General features: G+C 44.7%; 1 protein-coding gene across 1 annotated transcript in view; it reads left to right on the top strand.

The window, feature by feature from the left end:
• Window positions 1-2,013: 2,013 nt before the first annotated feature.
• Window positions 2,014-18,596, top strand: part of LOC122094317 (protein SRG1-like) — a 24,617-nt gene continuing 8,034 nt past the window's right edge. Inside the window, exon 1 of the mRNA XM_042665086.1 lies at window positions 2,014-2,321. Coding sequence (XP_042521020.1) covers window positions 2,073-2,321 — 249 coding nt within the window. The 5' untranslated portion in view covers window positions 2,014-2,072. The remainder of the gene's footprint in view (window positions 2,322-18,596) is intronic.

The following is an 18,596-nucleotide window of genomic DNA, read 5'->3' on the forward strand; positions in this document are numbered from 1 at the left end:
CTGCCACCTCGGTCCTCACCAGCCCGAGATGCCACCTCGAACCCCATCAGCCCGAGCTGCCACCTTGGCCCCCATTAGCCCAAGCTGCCACCTCGGCCCCCATCAGCCCAAGCTGCCACCTCGGTCCTCATCAGCCCCGAGCTACCACCTCGGCCTTCATCAGGTCGTACTGCCACCTCGGCCTTCATCTCTGGCCGAGCTGTCACCTCGGCCTGGCATCATCAAACAAGGCTCCCAGAAACGTATTCTCATCCACTCCTATATTCAAGGAACGTAATCCCTGATCACATGGACGGAACTCTATCCACTACACGTCATCAGAGGCATCCACCCCTCCCACGGCTGACACTTCCGAGATAAGAGGGGAATATTCTCCTAGTATACCCTAGGATCTGAAATACTCCTAGCATCAGAGAGTCATTCCTCTCTAGGACTCCACGCCCAGTAAAACTCTTCACGAACTTTCCTCTTTCTCCACTCCATCAATAGCCTATAAATACCAAGGTAAGCCTCCATTGAGCGGATTGATCACTTCTTTTAACTGATGACTTTCTTGAGTATCTGTTGTGGAAAGATCTAACTTAGGCATCAGAGAGTTCTCCGTTGGGTCATCCCGGCTCTCCCCTGTCTTCTCTTCTATGCAGATCGACTGAAGCATCAGGAGCCGCAAGGAGGATCGATTGGTCAATTTTTACTATATCAGGTGTCATTTGGATTTCAATAGAATAGGAGTTAGGCTAATTTTGTGGCAACAGCCGCCAAAATCTTGTTCGTCGGGCCAAGGTGGGCATTAGCCTAATTTTTTGTGGTTGGCCGTCGCGGGTTGAAGCCGCCTCCAAAGGATTAAACTCTAATGGAACCCTTGAAACAACCTTAAAGAGTCTACCTGTTCGAATTTGATTGAGATTTGACCATTAGAGAAGGATTGGATTCATAAAAAAAGAATGGTATCAGGTTTCTTATTGTCAATACGAAACCAGAAACGTGTAAAAAATGAAAACCCACCAGAAACGTGTTAAAAACGAAAACCCATCTTCTAAAGGTATTAATGAAACCATTTTTTCTTAATTATTCATTATTTTATTCAAATTTAGCAATAAAGAAAGGGGGCTGCATACGGGTCTTGATTTATACGTTAATAGTTGTTTAATTGTACATTCAGTAGATCGGTACAGACAAATATAGCTTTTACTCTTTAGTTTTGTTTTTAATTTATTGAATGGTTTTTGAAATCTGATTATGATTGTTGATTGAATTTGATTGTTTGCCTTGTTGAATTTAAAAGCCTCGTTAACTGAGTTTCTTAGGTTGTGGTTAATGTATTGTAATAGTTTCATGGGCTTAATGAAACTAATCTATCCATCCACTAAGCTTTGGTCCAATTGGTTTGTATTTGAATACATCACCGTGGCCCGCAGGTCGGTAAACAAGACAAGGAAATGTTTGTTGGGGTAATATTTGCATTATTGGATCTTGTTTGTCTTTTTCTTGGTAAATTACTGGATCATGTTAGTCTGAATGTGTTTTTCTTCAAAAGATAATACCTGTTAATAAAGATGGGAAATTAAAAATATTAATGCCTGAAAACGAAGGATTTTGGATTTGGCTTCAATGTGGTATAACATAATGTTAGACGCGCATTTGACATCCAAATGCAGTCCAAGGCATTTTTGGGCATTAAATACGTGCCGAACATTGTGTTGCACCACAGAGGAGTTCAATCCAATGTATACGATTGGTTATGATATACAATCATGCACAAAGCTATTGAATGGAATGAAGCTTTACGGCAATGCACCTAATTCTATCCTATGGCTTTGTGCATGATCATATACAATGCACGGCTGCTCATAGAACATTTTGCCCAAATATTAAACCAAAAAATAATTAAGGAGAGGAGATTTCTGTCAAATTAGTCTAGCACTCCAATTTTGACTTATTTCGCGGCGTTGCTGGAAATTGGTCTCCATCCTCTAAATATAAATATTCTACTTGAAGAGCTCAAAAGGAGAGAATTTTTATACTTCCCAACCAAACCAAGTCCTGAGTTCTGCAGAGCAGATTTGCCAATAATGGCGACCAAATCTCTAAATTTTGGAAGTTCTCTAGCTGTACCTAACGTTCAGGAGCTGATGAAGGAGCCCATCAACACTATCCCACCACGCTACATCCGTACCGATCAAGACCCTCCAATCATCTCTGGTGCTGCCACACTCCCTGCAGTCCCTGTAATTGACTTGCAGAAACTGCTGTCAGTAGAATCCAGTGACTTAGAACGGGAGAGGCTACACTCTGCTTGTCAAGAATGGGGTTTCTTCCAAGTAAGTGATTATTGTTTTCATCTTTATGATTCATATTAGAGTTTCAAAAGCTTAATTTAAAGTTAGTTATGTTACTATTTTAAGCATGACTCGACCACAGAAATTGGGAAGCCAACCCTCCCCCCAAAGAAGTAAGGATATATACCAAGAAGTCATGGTTGATCTAGTTTACTGTTTAGTGACCAGATTAATCTAAAATCCTTTGGCAAATAGTATTCCATTTGGTTAAATCTTTTGCAAATTCTCATCTTCGAAAGGAACGAAACAGAAATAAAGAAGCAAACAAAAAGTTGCTCTATTGTTGTCGTAATACCATTGATAGAATAGCACAAACAAAAATGGTGCTGATATGGGATCATAATAACCCATTACGTTTTTGAACCAACATCCACGGCTGTCCACTTCAAATTAGGTAACTTTCTAAGCGATTCCACTCTATTACAGGGGTTCTATCTAGCGGTAAGTACCCATTTCCAAGTGGCTTTACTCTAGCATCAGATTGCCCATTCTAAGTGAGGGTTGGGATCAGATCAACTGCTCTGATATCATTAATACGAATCTTGGGAGATCTCAACCCCCATAATTCGGCTTACAAGATGTGAAAACTGAAACCATATCAACCCATATCAAATTGCTTTCAAAACCAATGTGGGATCAACCCTTCATATGACTAATAGGGGATTGAAACAACTCTGCCCAAAGCTCCATTGTACCATTCTCTTTCCTCTGATTCTTCCCATTTTCTCTACATTGGTTTCTTGATTAGTTTTTTTATACATGTTCCAGTCGTGTTTTATCCCTTGAACTCATACTTGGATCCTCATATCTTGGATGCTCTCTTGGACCATCACTCTCCCTCATGGTAAACATCTCTCTCTTTTTATAGAACACCTCTTCCACCCTCGTAATACTACACCATTTGGAAGCTTCTGATAACTTACCCACCAAATCTAACAGTTGTAATTTTAGTTAATTACCTTTCTAAATGGGATTCAATCTCCCAATTGTACCTGTAAAATATCTGTATATACTCAATTATACATCAATGGAAATCATTCAAAAATTTAGCAAAAACAATCCTTGTGCAATCTCTTTCACAACTGTAAAAGATAACATTGGTGATGAGATCATCATATTTGAATTTTAAAATTCAAATGAGAAGATTTGGATGAGGTGGATCCTTATCTCCTTCTGATCTGATGGGTCGGTTATCAGCTCCACCACTTAAAAGACTCCACCTTCTTGAATATTTCATCCACTTGAAGCCTTCAATCATTTAGAAGAATCTACATCTTCCATTCTCTCTCTCCTTCTTGGTGTCTCTCCACCTTCCCCAAAAAAACCATTGAACAAACTCACCAATTGGTCTAGATAATAGACATCAAACCCAACAGGAAGGTACCGTGAAGGTAACTCTTCTCACCCAATCTCTTTTTCCAATGTTCTTCTTTGATGCCATTACTGGTGTCACACTTCATCCCTCTCTACTATAATTTGAGGAATCAATATTGGATTGGCCAATCCGACTTATTCATATCAGTACGAATCAACCGAGATATATATCGATCCTGTATCGGTGGATCCATACAGATCAAGTGTATAAAGTAAAACAAAAATCTGATTTTTAAAGAAAAACAAAGGTAAATCCATTTGATCCAAATCGATACGGGGCTAATCCAAATCTCTATTGGCCGAGACCCATACCATTCCCAATATCGATTACTAGATTGTTGCTTTCTACTACTCCCTCTCCCACTTAGATAACCCTCCGCACACTTCTTTTACCTCTGGATGGTGTCTTTTTCTTGGTGCAACCCCCTTGAGTTGCAATTATGTCTACAAGCTCTTATGCTTCCATTGGTGGAGACAACTCTGCTCTTCCAAATTTTCCTCCTTATGCTATCAACCTTGTTGGTACAAACTACCTTATGTGGTCATACTCGATCTGTATCACCATCAAGTCTCGTGGCTATTATAGGTACCTCATCAGAACCACAAAGTGTCTGACCATAGGTACTGAGATTGATAACTGAAAGTATGTAAATTCTCTGGCTATAGTTGTCAATTCTATGTAGCCACAAATTTTACGTGGTTATCTACTTCTTGAATACTTTACGAAGATATGGAAGTCTGTATAGGAGATCTACTCCAAAGTGGAGAATGATGTTTAGATTTTTTACCTGTGTCAGAAGATTCGTGACCTGAAGCAAAGAGGGCTAACTTTGTCACAGTACTATTATGAGTTGAAAACATTATGGAATGAGTTGGACTTCTTTGAGAAGTATGTTCCCTCCACTCTAACTAACATCGCTAGATTTCATAAAAGAGTGGACAAGATCCAAAAGTCTATGAATTTCTGGTAAGGCTGAATGTGGAGTGCGGTCAGTTGCGAGCCCAAATTCTAATTCGTTCTCCCTTTCCTACCATTGATCAAGCCTATGTTGTGATCTAATTTGAAGATAGCCGCTGCACCACTATGCTTCCTCAATCTCATATTGCTCCTAGTGAGAGATCCGCACTTGCTTCTAGTACTCAGTCCTTTAGTGTAGCCCCATTATTTGGTGGTCCCTTGTTCTTAGCTTAGGGAAGTGCGACTATTGTGGTAAGGAGCATCATACCAAGGATCACTGCTGGAAGCTTGACGGTTGTATAGACACCACACACCCTGGAAGAACTATGCAATGATGAGATGGGAACCCCCTGAAACACGGATGGTTCATGTATTTATTATCGAGGTTTTATACTAAACCTAGGTAGTATACTTTAGCTTTGTTTTGGCATAGGATGGTTTAAAAATTAAACTAAAATATGTTAAAAAATGGTTAATGGCTTTGACATGTCTAGAATTGAGCAAAACTACCAGAGCTCACACAATCAAGAAGAGAGGAAAATGAGTTCGAAAACCCTCTTGGCTACACTTAAACACACATAGAAGCCCAATAGTCTACCGTAGATCCAACGCTAAATGCACCCTGCCTGACAACCTATGCCACTTGGCCGACGCCAGAAATGGGTGGACATTTCCCATGAATTAAGTGGGCCCCATGGCATGGATGGTGTCACACCCCATTCACACTGAACCGGGCCAGTGACCGGGTTAACACCGGTTAACCCAAACCTGCCAGGATCATCTGATACTGTATTCCACCACAGCATACACACAACTAATAAAAACTTATCAGATCAGCGGAAGACTAAGTTTTACCTGTGAATAATCCCATAATACTTGATACCCGAATTGTGATACAATAGTTATATACATGTGGGCCCTACGGCATGATATTTACAGAATAAAAGTACAATTCACATATCAAGTACATAAAGAAAACCATCAAAATAATCAGAGTACACAGCTCGGCTCGGTACCAAAGGCTAGAGCTTAGCTCGGCATCAAGGGTTGAGCCCAGCTCGGCATCACATGGTAGAGCTCAGCTCAGCCTCAGGAGTGGAGCATAGCTCGGCATCGGAACTGTAGTCCCGCAGCACAACTCTCGCATGAGCAGTCAGTGCCGTGCTCTAACTCCTCAGGGGCCCACCAGTCCTCTTCAGGAAACTCGACCGTGGGACCCAACCCGTGCTCTTTAGATGAATGACCTGTAAAATCATCTAAAAAGGGGTGCACACGTGGGATGAGCTCACTAGCTCAGCAAGTCGTAAGATGGACCACACAGCAGTCCACACATCAAAACACAATCATATGCCCTACATGCCATGCCATACATTTTAAATCACATCCACCTAAGCAACATTACTAAGTCTTTGGTTTAGTGCTACTACAACCATAGTGCGCGTATACTCCGGGTACGAGCAGCAAACTCCATCCCACGATATGCCCATAGGGCTGTAGGAGAAGGCCCACCGTGAGTACTCGGAAAAGTAAAATCAATGCCGTCCACCGGCTCTCAACAGAAATGTAAATGATTGAAATTAAAGGTGCTGACTCCAGCAATTTAAAAGCAGTACGATTGGCCCTCTTGAATATACCACCAGGGTTGCCGACTGTCCTAATGACCCGCCGGGCGTTATGTCTAACCACCACAGTGACCCGACAACTGCGACCACTGCTTCCCCCCAAATGATAACCCAACACCTTAACCCCTGTTGGGAAGGGTCGTAGCACGGGACGGTGAAATCCTAAACCCCATGCTCCTATATGACAATAGTACGATTGCATAGTGCCTCCGCGTCCCATACCACGGGCCACCAATGCACTCGTTTCCAAGCCGACTACGGCATCTAGTCTATTAATGCATCATGCACAATGATGTCAACATTCATCACATAAGCATCTCATCACTTGGCATTTAGAAAGTAAACATAGCACACATGCATAACAATGTGAGGATGACTAATCTACATAGGATATTCATGATGGCATGACTAGACTAGATACAAGTAAATGAATGCCAAACAATGCCTTGAAACAAGGCCAAACGTCTTCTCCCCACTTACCTGTAGTGTACAAGGATTCCCGTTCGGTACGGGTGAGATCCGGTGCGAGAAGCGTGTAGGATTTGGTGAACCTAACATGATCGAGCGGGGTTAGTACTTCACCATTTTAGGATCAAAATTAACGAGATCCAATGACAAAATCATGTTTAGAACGTTAAAAGAAGGTCGCACGTCCGATTTGGGTCCAATCGGACGAAAAATCACCTTCGGGGTTGCATAGGTGGGCTATCTGGCCCACCGGTTTGGCCCACCGGTTTGGACCGACGGGTAGGGACCCGCTGGTTGACCCACCGGTCTGGCCTGCCGGTTGTGCCCAAAGGCCTTGCCCTCTCAGGTGGGTGCCCAAAGGCGGGCCAGATGGCCCAACGGTTCCACCCACCGGTCTTGGCGGGAAACCTGCTATTTCTTCCCAACTTCTTCCATTCTTTGGGGATTCAAATGGGGCTTTTCCAAACCCATTCTTCACACCTTCAAGGTCTTATAGGATGGTTCTAACCTAGATCTAGGTTTGATTCAAGTGATGGGAAACCATCTTACCTTCTTTGCTCAAGAACAACTTCAAACCCTCCAAATCACTTCAAAACCATAATGCTTCTTCCACCTTGTCAATACCTCTTCAAATCCTTCAAGATCAACACATAAATCATCTATTAAACCTTAGATTCATCATTTCAAAGGGGATTTACAAGATCTCAAGAAACCTACTCGAATCAAGGGTTTAAGCTTGGGTATGGTGAATGTTCAAGGAACCCAACTTTGCTTACCTCTAAATGTAGATCTAGAGTTGAAGATCACTCTCCCAGCGTCGGAATGGGAAGATCAAGCTTCGGCGCCACTGAAATCCTTCTCTTCTTCCTCTTCCTTCTCTTCCCTTCTTCTTCCCTTTCTTTTCTCTCTCCTCTTTACTATCCTCACCAACATACGGGTGTCATAAATGAAAGGAAAAAAAATCATAAATGCTATATATATATATTTCCTAATTAACTGAATAGTTCACATGGATGGGTCACTCAGGTGGGTGGGTGCGCCCACCTGTCCGCCCACCTGAGGGCCAGAACTTGGGATTTTGACAGAGTTCGGGCCTGGCGCGAACCCCACCCTAGCATATGATGTAAGATACGTATATACCTTAATATACGGCTACCATACCTGCTTTATCCGTACATGGCCTTATGGTAGGTGCATGTACACGGCTTGGGCACTCCCGTCTCTTCTGGCACTGGCTCAGACTTGTCGGGCCAGCCGGTGTTTAAGGTCACCCTTGCCATCATAGCCCATAAGGAACCCGCTCTAACTCCCTCTGGTTCGGTTCCTGCATGGTTAAACCGGGTCAACCACTTAATCAGACTGGGTTTAAGAAGTAGGGTATTACATTATCCCCCCTTCTGAAAAATTTCGTCCTTGAAATTGCGTACCTGGTTGATAAAAAAGATGAGGGTACTTGGCTTGCATTTCATGCTCTACCTCCCAAGATGCTTCTTCAAGTGAATGATCAGCCCATTGCACTTTTACATAGGAAATGGAGCGGTTGCGAAGGGTTTTCACCTTCTGGTCCAAAATTTTAGCTGGCTGCTCTGTATAGGTCATGTCAGCTTCAAGGTATTCTGGCTCCACGGGTAATACATGAGAGGGGTCATGAACATATCGCTTCAGCATAGATACATGGAATACATTATGAACATCCCCAAGTGAAGGTGGCAGAGCAAGCATATAGGCTACTGAGCCAACCCGGGCTAAGATCTCAAATGGTCCAATGTATCTAGGGCTCAACTTCCCCTTTCTGTGAAACCTTTGCAACCTTTTAGTAGGAGAGATTTTGAGAAATACCTTTTCTCCTGGCTGAAATTCAATGTCTTTTCTGCGGGTGTCCTCATAGCTCTTTTGACAGGACTGAGCTGCTTTAATCCGTTCTCTAATAACGTCGACTTTGTCACAAGTCATCTGTATCATCTCAGGTCCTAACATTCGACGTTCGCCTACCTCATCCCAATACAACGGAGTTCTACACTTCTTGCCATATAATGCCTCATACGGAGCCATCCCAATTGTAGCTTGGTAACTGTTGTTATAGGAAAACTCCATAAGTGATATATAATCTTCCCAACTGCCACTCATCTCCATCGTACATGCCCTGAGCATGTCCTCTAATATCTGTATGGTTATCTCTGACTGACCATCAGTTTGTGGGTGGAAAGCCGTACTCAAATTCAGCTGTGATCCCAAGGCACGCTGCAAGCTTTTCCAAAATCTGGAAGTGAACCTTGGGTCCCTATTTGAAACAATGCTCACTGGCACTCCATGTAAGCGCATTATATTGTCCATGTAAAGTTGTGCTAGTTTGGCCATGGAGAACTTGGTCTTGATGGGAATGAAATGAGCAGTCTTGGTAAGCCGATCAACGATCACCCATATCGCGTCCATTCCCTTAGGTGTACTTGGTAGTCCGGTGACGAAGTCCATTGTAATCTTTTCCCACTTCCATTCTGGTACTGGGAATGGCTGAAGAGTACCATAAGGTCGATGCCTCTCAGCTTTTACTTTCTGGCATGTAAGACAAGTCGCCACATATAGAGCTATGGTGACTTTCATGCTTGGCCACCAGTAATTTTGTTTGAGGTCTTTATACATCTTGGTACTTCCTGGGTGGAGTGAGTACTCGGAGCTGTGTGCTTCTCTCACTATCTTGTCTTATATATCCAAATCATCAGGTACACACAATCTGCCTCGAAACATCAATGCCCCATCACTGGCTAAAACAAAATATGGGTCGTTCATTGTTTGATCTTGAACCTTAACTCTGATCCGCTGCAATTCAGGATCCAAAGGTTGCTTCATTATTACCTCTTGCCTAATTTCCGGATGCACCTGTAAAGCCATCAAGGATACAGTCAACCATTTAAGGTTTTCTGGTTGAGGTTCAAGCTCTAAGGTTGCCCCTTCATATAAGAGGGTTTCATCCATTAGTATCGCCTCTTGCACGAGTGGTGGGCTGACTGCTAAGTATGAGAGCGATACAGTCTGTGTCTTCCGACTCAATGCATCTGCCACTACATTTGCCTTGTCGGGATGATACTGAATGTCACAGTTATAATCCTTCATGAGCTCAAGCCATCTCCTCTGTCTCATGTTCAGATCCTTCTGGGTGAAGAAGTACTTCAGGATTTTGTGATCACTGTATATCTCACACTTCTCCCCATACAAATAATGTCGCCAAATCTTAAGGGAAAAAATGACTGCGGCTAGTTCTAAATCATGAGTGGGGTAGTTCTTCTCATACTCCTTTAGTTGTCGGGATGCATACGCTATTACTTTACCATGTTGCATGAGAACGCAACCCAAACCAACTTTGGAAGCATCAGTGTAGACTGTCATTCCACCTGTGCCTTCAGGGATGGTCAACACAGGGGCCGACACCAACCTCTTCTTCAATTCCTGGAAACTCCTCTCACATTCCTCTGCCCAGTCGAATTTCACACCCTTTTTGGTTAATCTGGTCATTGGTGCTGAGATTCGGGCAAAATTCTCAATGAAACACCGGTAGTATCCAGCCAAACCCAAGAAGCTTCTAATTTCAGTAACATTCTTGGGGCTTTCCCATTCCACTACTGCCTTCACCTTATCAGAATCTACTTCGATTCCAGCTTTAGACACTACGTGCCCCAGGAATCCAACTTGTTCAAGCCAGAATTCACACTTACTGTACTTGGCAAACAACTGTTGTTCTCTTAACCTCTGTAACACCATTCTCAAATGTTGAGTGTGCTCCTCTCCGGTCTTGGAGTAGATCAAGTTGTCGTCAATAAAAACAATTACCCATTTATCGAGCACATCTTGAAATACTTGATTCATTAGATCCATGAATGCTGCCGGTGCATTGGTTAACTCGAAAGATAACACCAGGAACTCATAGTGACCATACCGAGTCCTAAATGCTGTTTTGGGTATATCACTTCTTTTATCTTGAGCTGATAATAGCCGGATCGAAGGTCTATCTTTAAAAATACTCTGGCCCCCTGCAACTGGTCAAATAGATCATCAATGCGTGGCAATGGATACCGGTTCTTAATGGTTAGCTTATTTAATTCCCGGTAATCGATGCACATACGCAAGCTGCCATCTTTCTTCTTGACAGACAATACGGGGGCACCCCAAGGTGAAACACTTGGGCGAATAAACCCCTTTTCCAATAGTTCCTGCAACTGCATCTGCAACTCCTTCAATTCAGCTGGCGCCATCCTGTATGGAGCCTTAGATACTGGAGCTGCTCCAGGAGTCAAATCTATGGCAAACTCCAACTCTCTATCAGGTGGTAAATGCATCAGATCATCTGGGAAGACGTCAGGAAACTCTTTAACCACCTTTACCTCTTCTAGAGGTGTAATTCTTGCATCAACATCAAGTACCGATGCTAAGTAACCCTGACATCCACTTTCTAGCAATTTTACCACTTGAAGAGCAGAGACAAGGACCTTCCTCACCCTTTTCATTTTATCTGCTCGGTATACTAATTCTTTCCCTTTGTCATCTGTCACCCTAATTAGCTTTTCCGCACACATTACATTAGCTCGATGAGCCGACAACCAATCCATACTCAGTATAACATCGAAATTCTGCATATTGAACTTAATGAGTTGCGCATCAAAATTCTTCCCACTAATTTCCACTGGGCACGACCCATACACCTCCTTCAACTATGTAACTTTACCCGTAGGCATACTAACAATCATTCCTTGATCTAGGATCCTGGGTGGCATCCCCAGTTTCTCTGTAAATCTCTTAGATGCGAATGAATGAGTAGCTCCTGAATCGAATAAAACATAGGCTGGTATGCCTGATATGAGTAGGATACCTAGTGTAACAATGCATATAATTTCAGTAGGTCATCAATATTTAACATAAGAAAATTCTTAATTTAAAATGTACCTGCTACTACTTCTGTACTGGCCTCAGCTTCCTTGGCTGATAGAGCATACATCCTTCCCTGCGGTTGATTCCCCCGAGCTAAGGGAGGTCGGTACGCAGAGGGCTGACTGGAGGGCAAGGCTGGTCTGACCCGACAGTCTTTTGCATAATGCCCATAAGAATGGCAGTTGAAGCAACGAATCTGAGATGTTGAAACTGGGGCGGGGCCCCTCTGCACTTGCCCCGATACAGATGGAAGTCGAGGTGGCCTTGGAGCTATAGGTGCCGCACTAGTGTTCGGGCGAAAAGATGTGGAACCCGAACCACCAGCTGGTCTAGCAGGGTAGCCAGATGGCCTATAGGGCTGCCTATACATAGGACCAGAACTGTACGATCCACGGTATGCCTTGGAGGAGTTTCCCATATCCGGAAATGGGTTTGTTCTCTTCCACAGTCCAGGGGTGAGGGACTGCTTTCCCCTTTGCTTATCCTCCATGGTCTTGGCCTTCTACACAATCTGGCCATAGTCAGTCAAATCCAAGACTTCAAGTACAGACCCAATGGATGCTTTTAGGCCTTTTAGGAATCTCGCGGCCTTCTCTTCAGCTGTCCTCATATGCCTTAGGGCAAAATGGAACAAACTCTCGAATTGTTGTTGGTATTCAAGGACAGTCTTACCTCCCTGAGTTAAAGCCATAAACTCAGTCTCCTTGCGGTCTCTGAAGCTGCGTGGATAATGGTTGTCCAAGAACAACTCCTTGAACTGTTCCCAAGTGGGTTCTGGATGGGCAGCCAGCAATATGGGCTTAGAGGCTTGCCACCAAGAATTTGCCTCCTTCTTGAGTTGCAACCCAGCACAAATGAGTTTCTATGCATCCGTGCACTCAAGCACCTCAAATATTTTCTCTAGTTCTTGGATCCATTGGTCCGGTTCCAGAGGATCACTCCCCACCTTAGAGAATACAGATGATAAGTTCCTCTTGAATGACTCCACTACCTTTGACGTACTATTCGTCGGCAGGAAGTTAGGAGCATAAGCTGGATAGTAAGATTATGGAGGAGGCATCCCATACTGAGGAATATTGAATGATGGAATTGGAGGTGTACCTCCCCCTTGTGGTCCCGTACCAGACCCTACAGGCAGGTCCTGTGGAGTAAGTACCCGGGGAGGATGACCCGATTGAGAAAGGTCTAGTTGTTGCTGAATAGCAGTCATAAATGCTTACTGTTGCTAAAGCATTTGTTGCTGAAAAGCCTGTTGTGACTGCTGAATTATAGTAGCAACATCTCCCAGAGTAATGACCGGTGGAGGGTCCAGGAGTGTAGTCATAGGTGGGTCCCCATGTGCCCCATCCTGACCAAGGGTCTCTGGAGGTGGTGGAGGTGAGGATTTCCCCATAGAGCGGGACCCTCTGGGATTTAGTGGTCGACCGACCGGACGAGGACCACGTGAGGTACCTCGGGCATTGCTACCGGATCTAGTACGTACCATCGTATCCCTGTACCTGGAACATATCACGCACCATATTGGTTAAACACTGTAGAATCGATTTCGGCACACAATTTTATGCTATCACATAAGGTGTTGTAGTGTATGATAGCCTGTAATTTACCACAACTTAATTCCAAGATACAGGGCCAATGCCCCAACAGGTGTGTCAATGGTCCCACTTGACCATAACACATTAACATAGGAACAATAATAATAATAATAATCAATATAAACATGTAGTAATATCATAAAAAAAATTTCAACATTTTCCCAAGTTTACACAATCGGTGGGCTGCACCGGCGGGTAGGGGCCCGCCGGTCGGGCCCGCTGATCCTGGCCGAGTAAAAACACAAACAGGGCCCTATAGACCCTGTTCTGTCTTGTCTCTTCCCCAACTCCTTTCTCTCTCTCCCTCTCTTCCTTGGGCGATCTTGGAGGTCTCCTCGGCACTTCTACTCGCGACTCTACTCATCAACTCGGCGCTTTTGAGAAGATTCAACTCTCCCCCTTTCAAGTAAGTTTCTTCTTCTCCTTTCTCAGAATTTTCACTTGGGGGTAGAAATGCATGTGTAGACTTTAGTCTAGGCTTTCTTTCCATATTCCTCTCCATAGAATAGTGTTGCCATGTGATTGTGATGTTTCTCTTGTGATCATTCCTAGTTTATTAGGATTTATCTCCTCATTTGGAGAGAAACCCCAAATCGTGCCCTAGTTTTCCAAAATTGGGGATTTCTAAAATTCTCGCTCTTTTTCTCCAATTAATGATTCATTTGTGATGCATTATACTTGATTTGTGCTTAACATACTATAGAACTTGTGAAATGTCTCTTTTGCTTGGAATCCCCATGTCTCCCCATAAAAAACCCCTCTTTAGTATTGGGTTTCCTTAATCTTCATCACATACTTGTATTCGTGGACCTCTATAGTCTATTTGGGTATGTTTTTGTACTTTCATGATCCTGCTACCAATGCATTTCGTCTTATACCTATGGTTTCAAGTTGTACTCCATTGTGTTTGAATTTGCACATTGGAATCGAATCCCCTCATGTTAAATATGCTCTTTGCTGTCATTTTGCTGTTTTATCATGTATTCCCGCTTTGTCACCTACCATGCATCATATCCATTGGCTCCCTATCATTTCTAGCTTGTCGCCATTTCCATTTTACGAGAATTTGGGTTTTGGGTTTCCCTTTTACTGCAATCATTTTCCTTTCTTTACTCACCCCACTTTCTTTTCTTGCCAGGATGTCATCTCGCACCGGAAAGGGACCCTCTTCCTCTGGCGTTCGACGTAAGACTACCGCTTCTAAGCGGAAGAGTGCTGAAACTAGCTCTTTAGCCCCCCGCACAGGGAGACCCGGACCTTCCCGGTCTGACCCTACAGACTATGATGAGGAGCTCTTCCTTAGTGCAAAGGCAGCAGCCAACTGGCCGATTTTCCTGAAGAGGTCGGTGATGATGGAGAAGACCGTGGTAGTCGACGACTTTCACAAGGCTCAGCTTCAGGAGAGGTTCTCAGCACTGGGCTAGGAGTCTATCCTCCACGTAGACCGTCCATGCTACGAGCAGCTAGTCCGCCGGTTCTACTGCAACTTAGAGGTGTCTTATCCATACGGGGAGTTCACCATAGTCAGCTTGGTGAAGGGGGTCGACATCCAGTTGACTGTGGATACCTTGGCCAGCATCTTGGGCATATTGGCAGCTGGTCACCGATACTACAGTCCTCCCAGGAGTAAGCCTCTGGGACCATTCATGAGCATAGAGACGCCGGACTTCATCTACGAGACCATCTGCGGTAGCAGCACCCGTCCGGAGTCCGAGACATCATTCCACCCCGAGGTTCGCTTATTTGCCCGTTTAGTCCAGTTCAACCAGCTCCCCAGAGGAGGTCACCGGAACCAGGTGGGTTTCATGGCGGTCTTCATCGCTTTCTGCATCTTCACGGTCGTAGAGGGAGGTGTCGAGCACTTGTGCCTGCCCTATATCATCCTCACGACGATGGAGCACCACACTTCCCACCCTGAGGATGGAGGATTCCCTTATGGCAGGATCCTCACTAGGATCTTCGAGTTCTTCGGGGTGGACCTGAGCGGCGAGGAGGGCAAGGCTCTGGCTGATAGGTTCGATAGTTGTAACCTCCTGAGGATGGGTCTCCGTACCCTTATGGATACACCTCCGAGAGCAGGAGCTCAGAGAGGTAGGGGTAGGAGGGCTGCCCCTATGGAGTATGTCCCCATGGAGGAGGAGTCCGGCGGAGAGGATGAGGACTATGTTCCTCAGGATGAGGGGGATGATCTGGTGGGTGATGGCATCCCTGAGGAGGTGCCTCAGGAGTCGAGAGGCCCCGGTCCTAGTTCCTCCAGGGCTACAGCCTCACCGCATAGAGCCCCACCACCTGAGGGTGGTGCGTACGATTTTGAGGGCATGATGTCCACCATGCGGGCCCTGTAGGATGGCCAAGTTCAGCTACTGAGAAGGCTGGACGAGAATGCTTCCAGGGAGGAACGCATCCTGGAGAGGCAGGCCACTTTGGAGAACTCCTTTCTCCAGCTGGGCCAGGACTTGAGCACCACGGCTAAAGCCATGTCCGTAGATTTTGGCCGACTACGGAGGGTAGTACGGCTAGTGAACGCGAGGTTTGACTATTACGACCACCGCCTCGACATCAACTCTAGGCCTTCGGTGAACGTGGTGATCATCGATGATGACGACGATGACCAGTGAGGGCTTAGCTCGCCCACACCAGCTATTTATCTATTTTTCCTTTTTTTTTTTGTGGACCTTGTTGTATATTTCATTTCTTCTTATTCCTTGTATTTGCACTGTAACTGGATTCATTTGTGGAATAATATATTTTGATAGCGATTTTTGTGGTGAAATCATATGTTGAACACTTGGGTAGTTTAGTTGTGGTGTATTTTGCTACTGTTGATCATTGTTATATCATATTATCTGTTGTTTATCAGGTGTTTGTGTGTAAATTTTTGAAAATCCCATTTTACGCCGTTATGCTGCCGAAATTTCGTCAAACTAGTACTCTATAGGTTATAACATCAACTTATTTACCTTTTATCTACTCTCACGCATGCCATGAATGCAACATCTAATGCAACCCTTTTCATACTTCATTCCTTGGCTTTTACTCTTTAAAGCTTTTACATTAACCCAACCCCATTTCCCTATTATAGAGTCTACGGGATTCTAATGGTATACTGTGAGTGGAGCAGAGCATCACGCTCTGATACAACCGTTTGTCACACCCCATTCACACTGAACCGGGCCAGTGACCGGGTTAACACCGGTTAACCCAAACTTGCCAGGATCATCTGATACTGTATTCCACCACAGCATACACACAACTAATAAGAACTTATCAGATTAGCGAAAGACTAAGTTTTACCTGTGAATAATTCCATAATACTTGATACCCGAATTGTGATACAATAGTTATATACATGTGGGCCCTACGACATGATATTTACACAATAAAAGTACAATTCACATATCAAGTACATAAAGGAAACCATCAAAATAATCAGAGTACACAGCTCGACTCGGTATCAAAAGCTAGAGCTCAGCTCGGCATCAAGGGTTGAGCCCAGCTCGGCATCACATGGTAGAGCTCAGCTCGGCCTCAGGAGTGGAGCATAGCTCGGCATTAGAACTGCAGTCTCACAGCACAACTCTCGCACGAGCAGTCAGTGCCATGCTCTAACTCCTCAGGGGCCCACCAGTCCTCTTCAGGAAACTCAACCGTGGGACCCGACCCGTGCTCTTCAAATGAATGACCTTCAAAATCATCTAAAAAGGGGTGCATACGTGGGATGAGCTCACTAGCTCAGCAAGTGGTAAGATGGACCACACAGCAGTCCACACATCAAAACACAATCATATGCACTACATGCCATGCCATACATTTTAAATCACATCCACCTAAGCAATATTACTAAGTCTTTGGTTTAGTGCTACTACAGCCACAGCGCGTATACTCTGGGTACGAGCTACGAACTCTATCCCGCGATACTCCCATAGGGCTGTCGGAGAAGGCCCACCGTGAGTACTCAGAAAAGTAAAAACAATGCCATCCATCGGCTCTCAACAGAAATGTAAATGACTGAAATTAAAGGTGCTGACTCCAGCAATTTAAAAGCAGTACGATTGGCCCTCTTGAATATACCATCGGGGTTGTCGACTGTCCTAATGACCCGCCAGGCGTTATGTCTAACCGCCACAGTGACCCGACAACCGCGACCACTGCTTCCCCCCAAATGATAACCTAACACCTTAACCCCTCTTGGGAAGGGTCGTAGCACGGGACGGTGAAATCCTAAACCGCATGCTCCTATATGACAATAGTACGATTGCATAGTGCCTCCGCGTCCCATACCAAAGGCCACCAATGCACTCATTTCCAAGCCAACTACGGCATCTAGTCTATCAATGCATCATGTACAATGATGTCAACATTCATCACATAAGCATCTCATCACTTGGCATTTAGAAAGTAAACATAGCACACATGCATAACAATGTGAGGATGACTAATCTACATAGCATATTCATGATGGCATGACTAGACTAGATACAAGTAAATGAATGCCAAACAATGCCTTGAAACAATGCCAAACGTCCTCTCCCCACTTACCTGTAGTGTACAAGGATTCCCGTTCGGTACGGGTGAGATCCGTTGCGAGAAGCGTGTAGGATTTGGTGAACCTAACATGATCGAGCGGGGTTAGTACTTCACCATTTTAGGATCAAAATTAACGAGATATGATGACAAAATCATGTTTAGAACGTTAAAAGAAGGTCGCACGTCCGATTTGGGTCCAATCGGATGAAAAATCACCTTCGGGGTTGCACAGGTGGGTCAGACAGGTGGGCTGTCTGGCCCACCGGTTTGGCCCACCGATTTGGACTGGCAGGTAGGGGCCCGCCGATTGGCCCACCGGTTTGGCCCGTCGGTAGGGCCAGGGGGCCCTGCTAAGACTGGGGGCAGGGTGGCCCGTCGGTTAGCCCACCGGTCTGGCCCGCCGGTTGTGCCCGAAGGCCCTGCCCTCTCAGGTGGGTGCCCACAGGTGGGCCAGATGGCCCACTAGTTCCACCCACCGGTCTTGGCGGGAAACCTGCTGTTTCTTCCCAACTTCCTCCATTCTTTGGGGATTCAAATGGGGCTTTTCCAAACCCATTCTTCACACCTTCAAGGTCTTATAGGATGGTCCTAACCTAGATCTAGGTTAGATTCAAGTGATGGGAAACCATCTTACCTTCTTTGCTCAAGAACAACTTCAAACCCTCCAAATCACTTCAAACCCACAATGCTTCTTCCACCTTGTCAATACCTCTTCAAATCCTTCAAGATCAACACATAAATCATCTATTAAACCTTAGATTCATCATTTCAAAGGGGATTTACAAGATCTCAT

Source organism: Macadamia integrifolia, chromosome 11 (genome assembly GCF_013358625.1).
Source record: "Macadamia integrifolia cultivar HAES 741 chromosome 11, SCU_Mint_v3, whole genome shotgun sequence".
In the NCBI taxonomy this organism is placed as follows: Eukaryota; Viridiplantae; Streptophyta; class Magnoliopsida; order Proteales; family Proteaceae; genus Macadamia; species Macadamia integrifolia.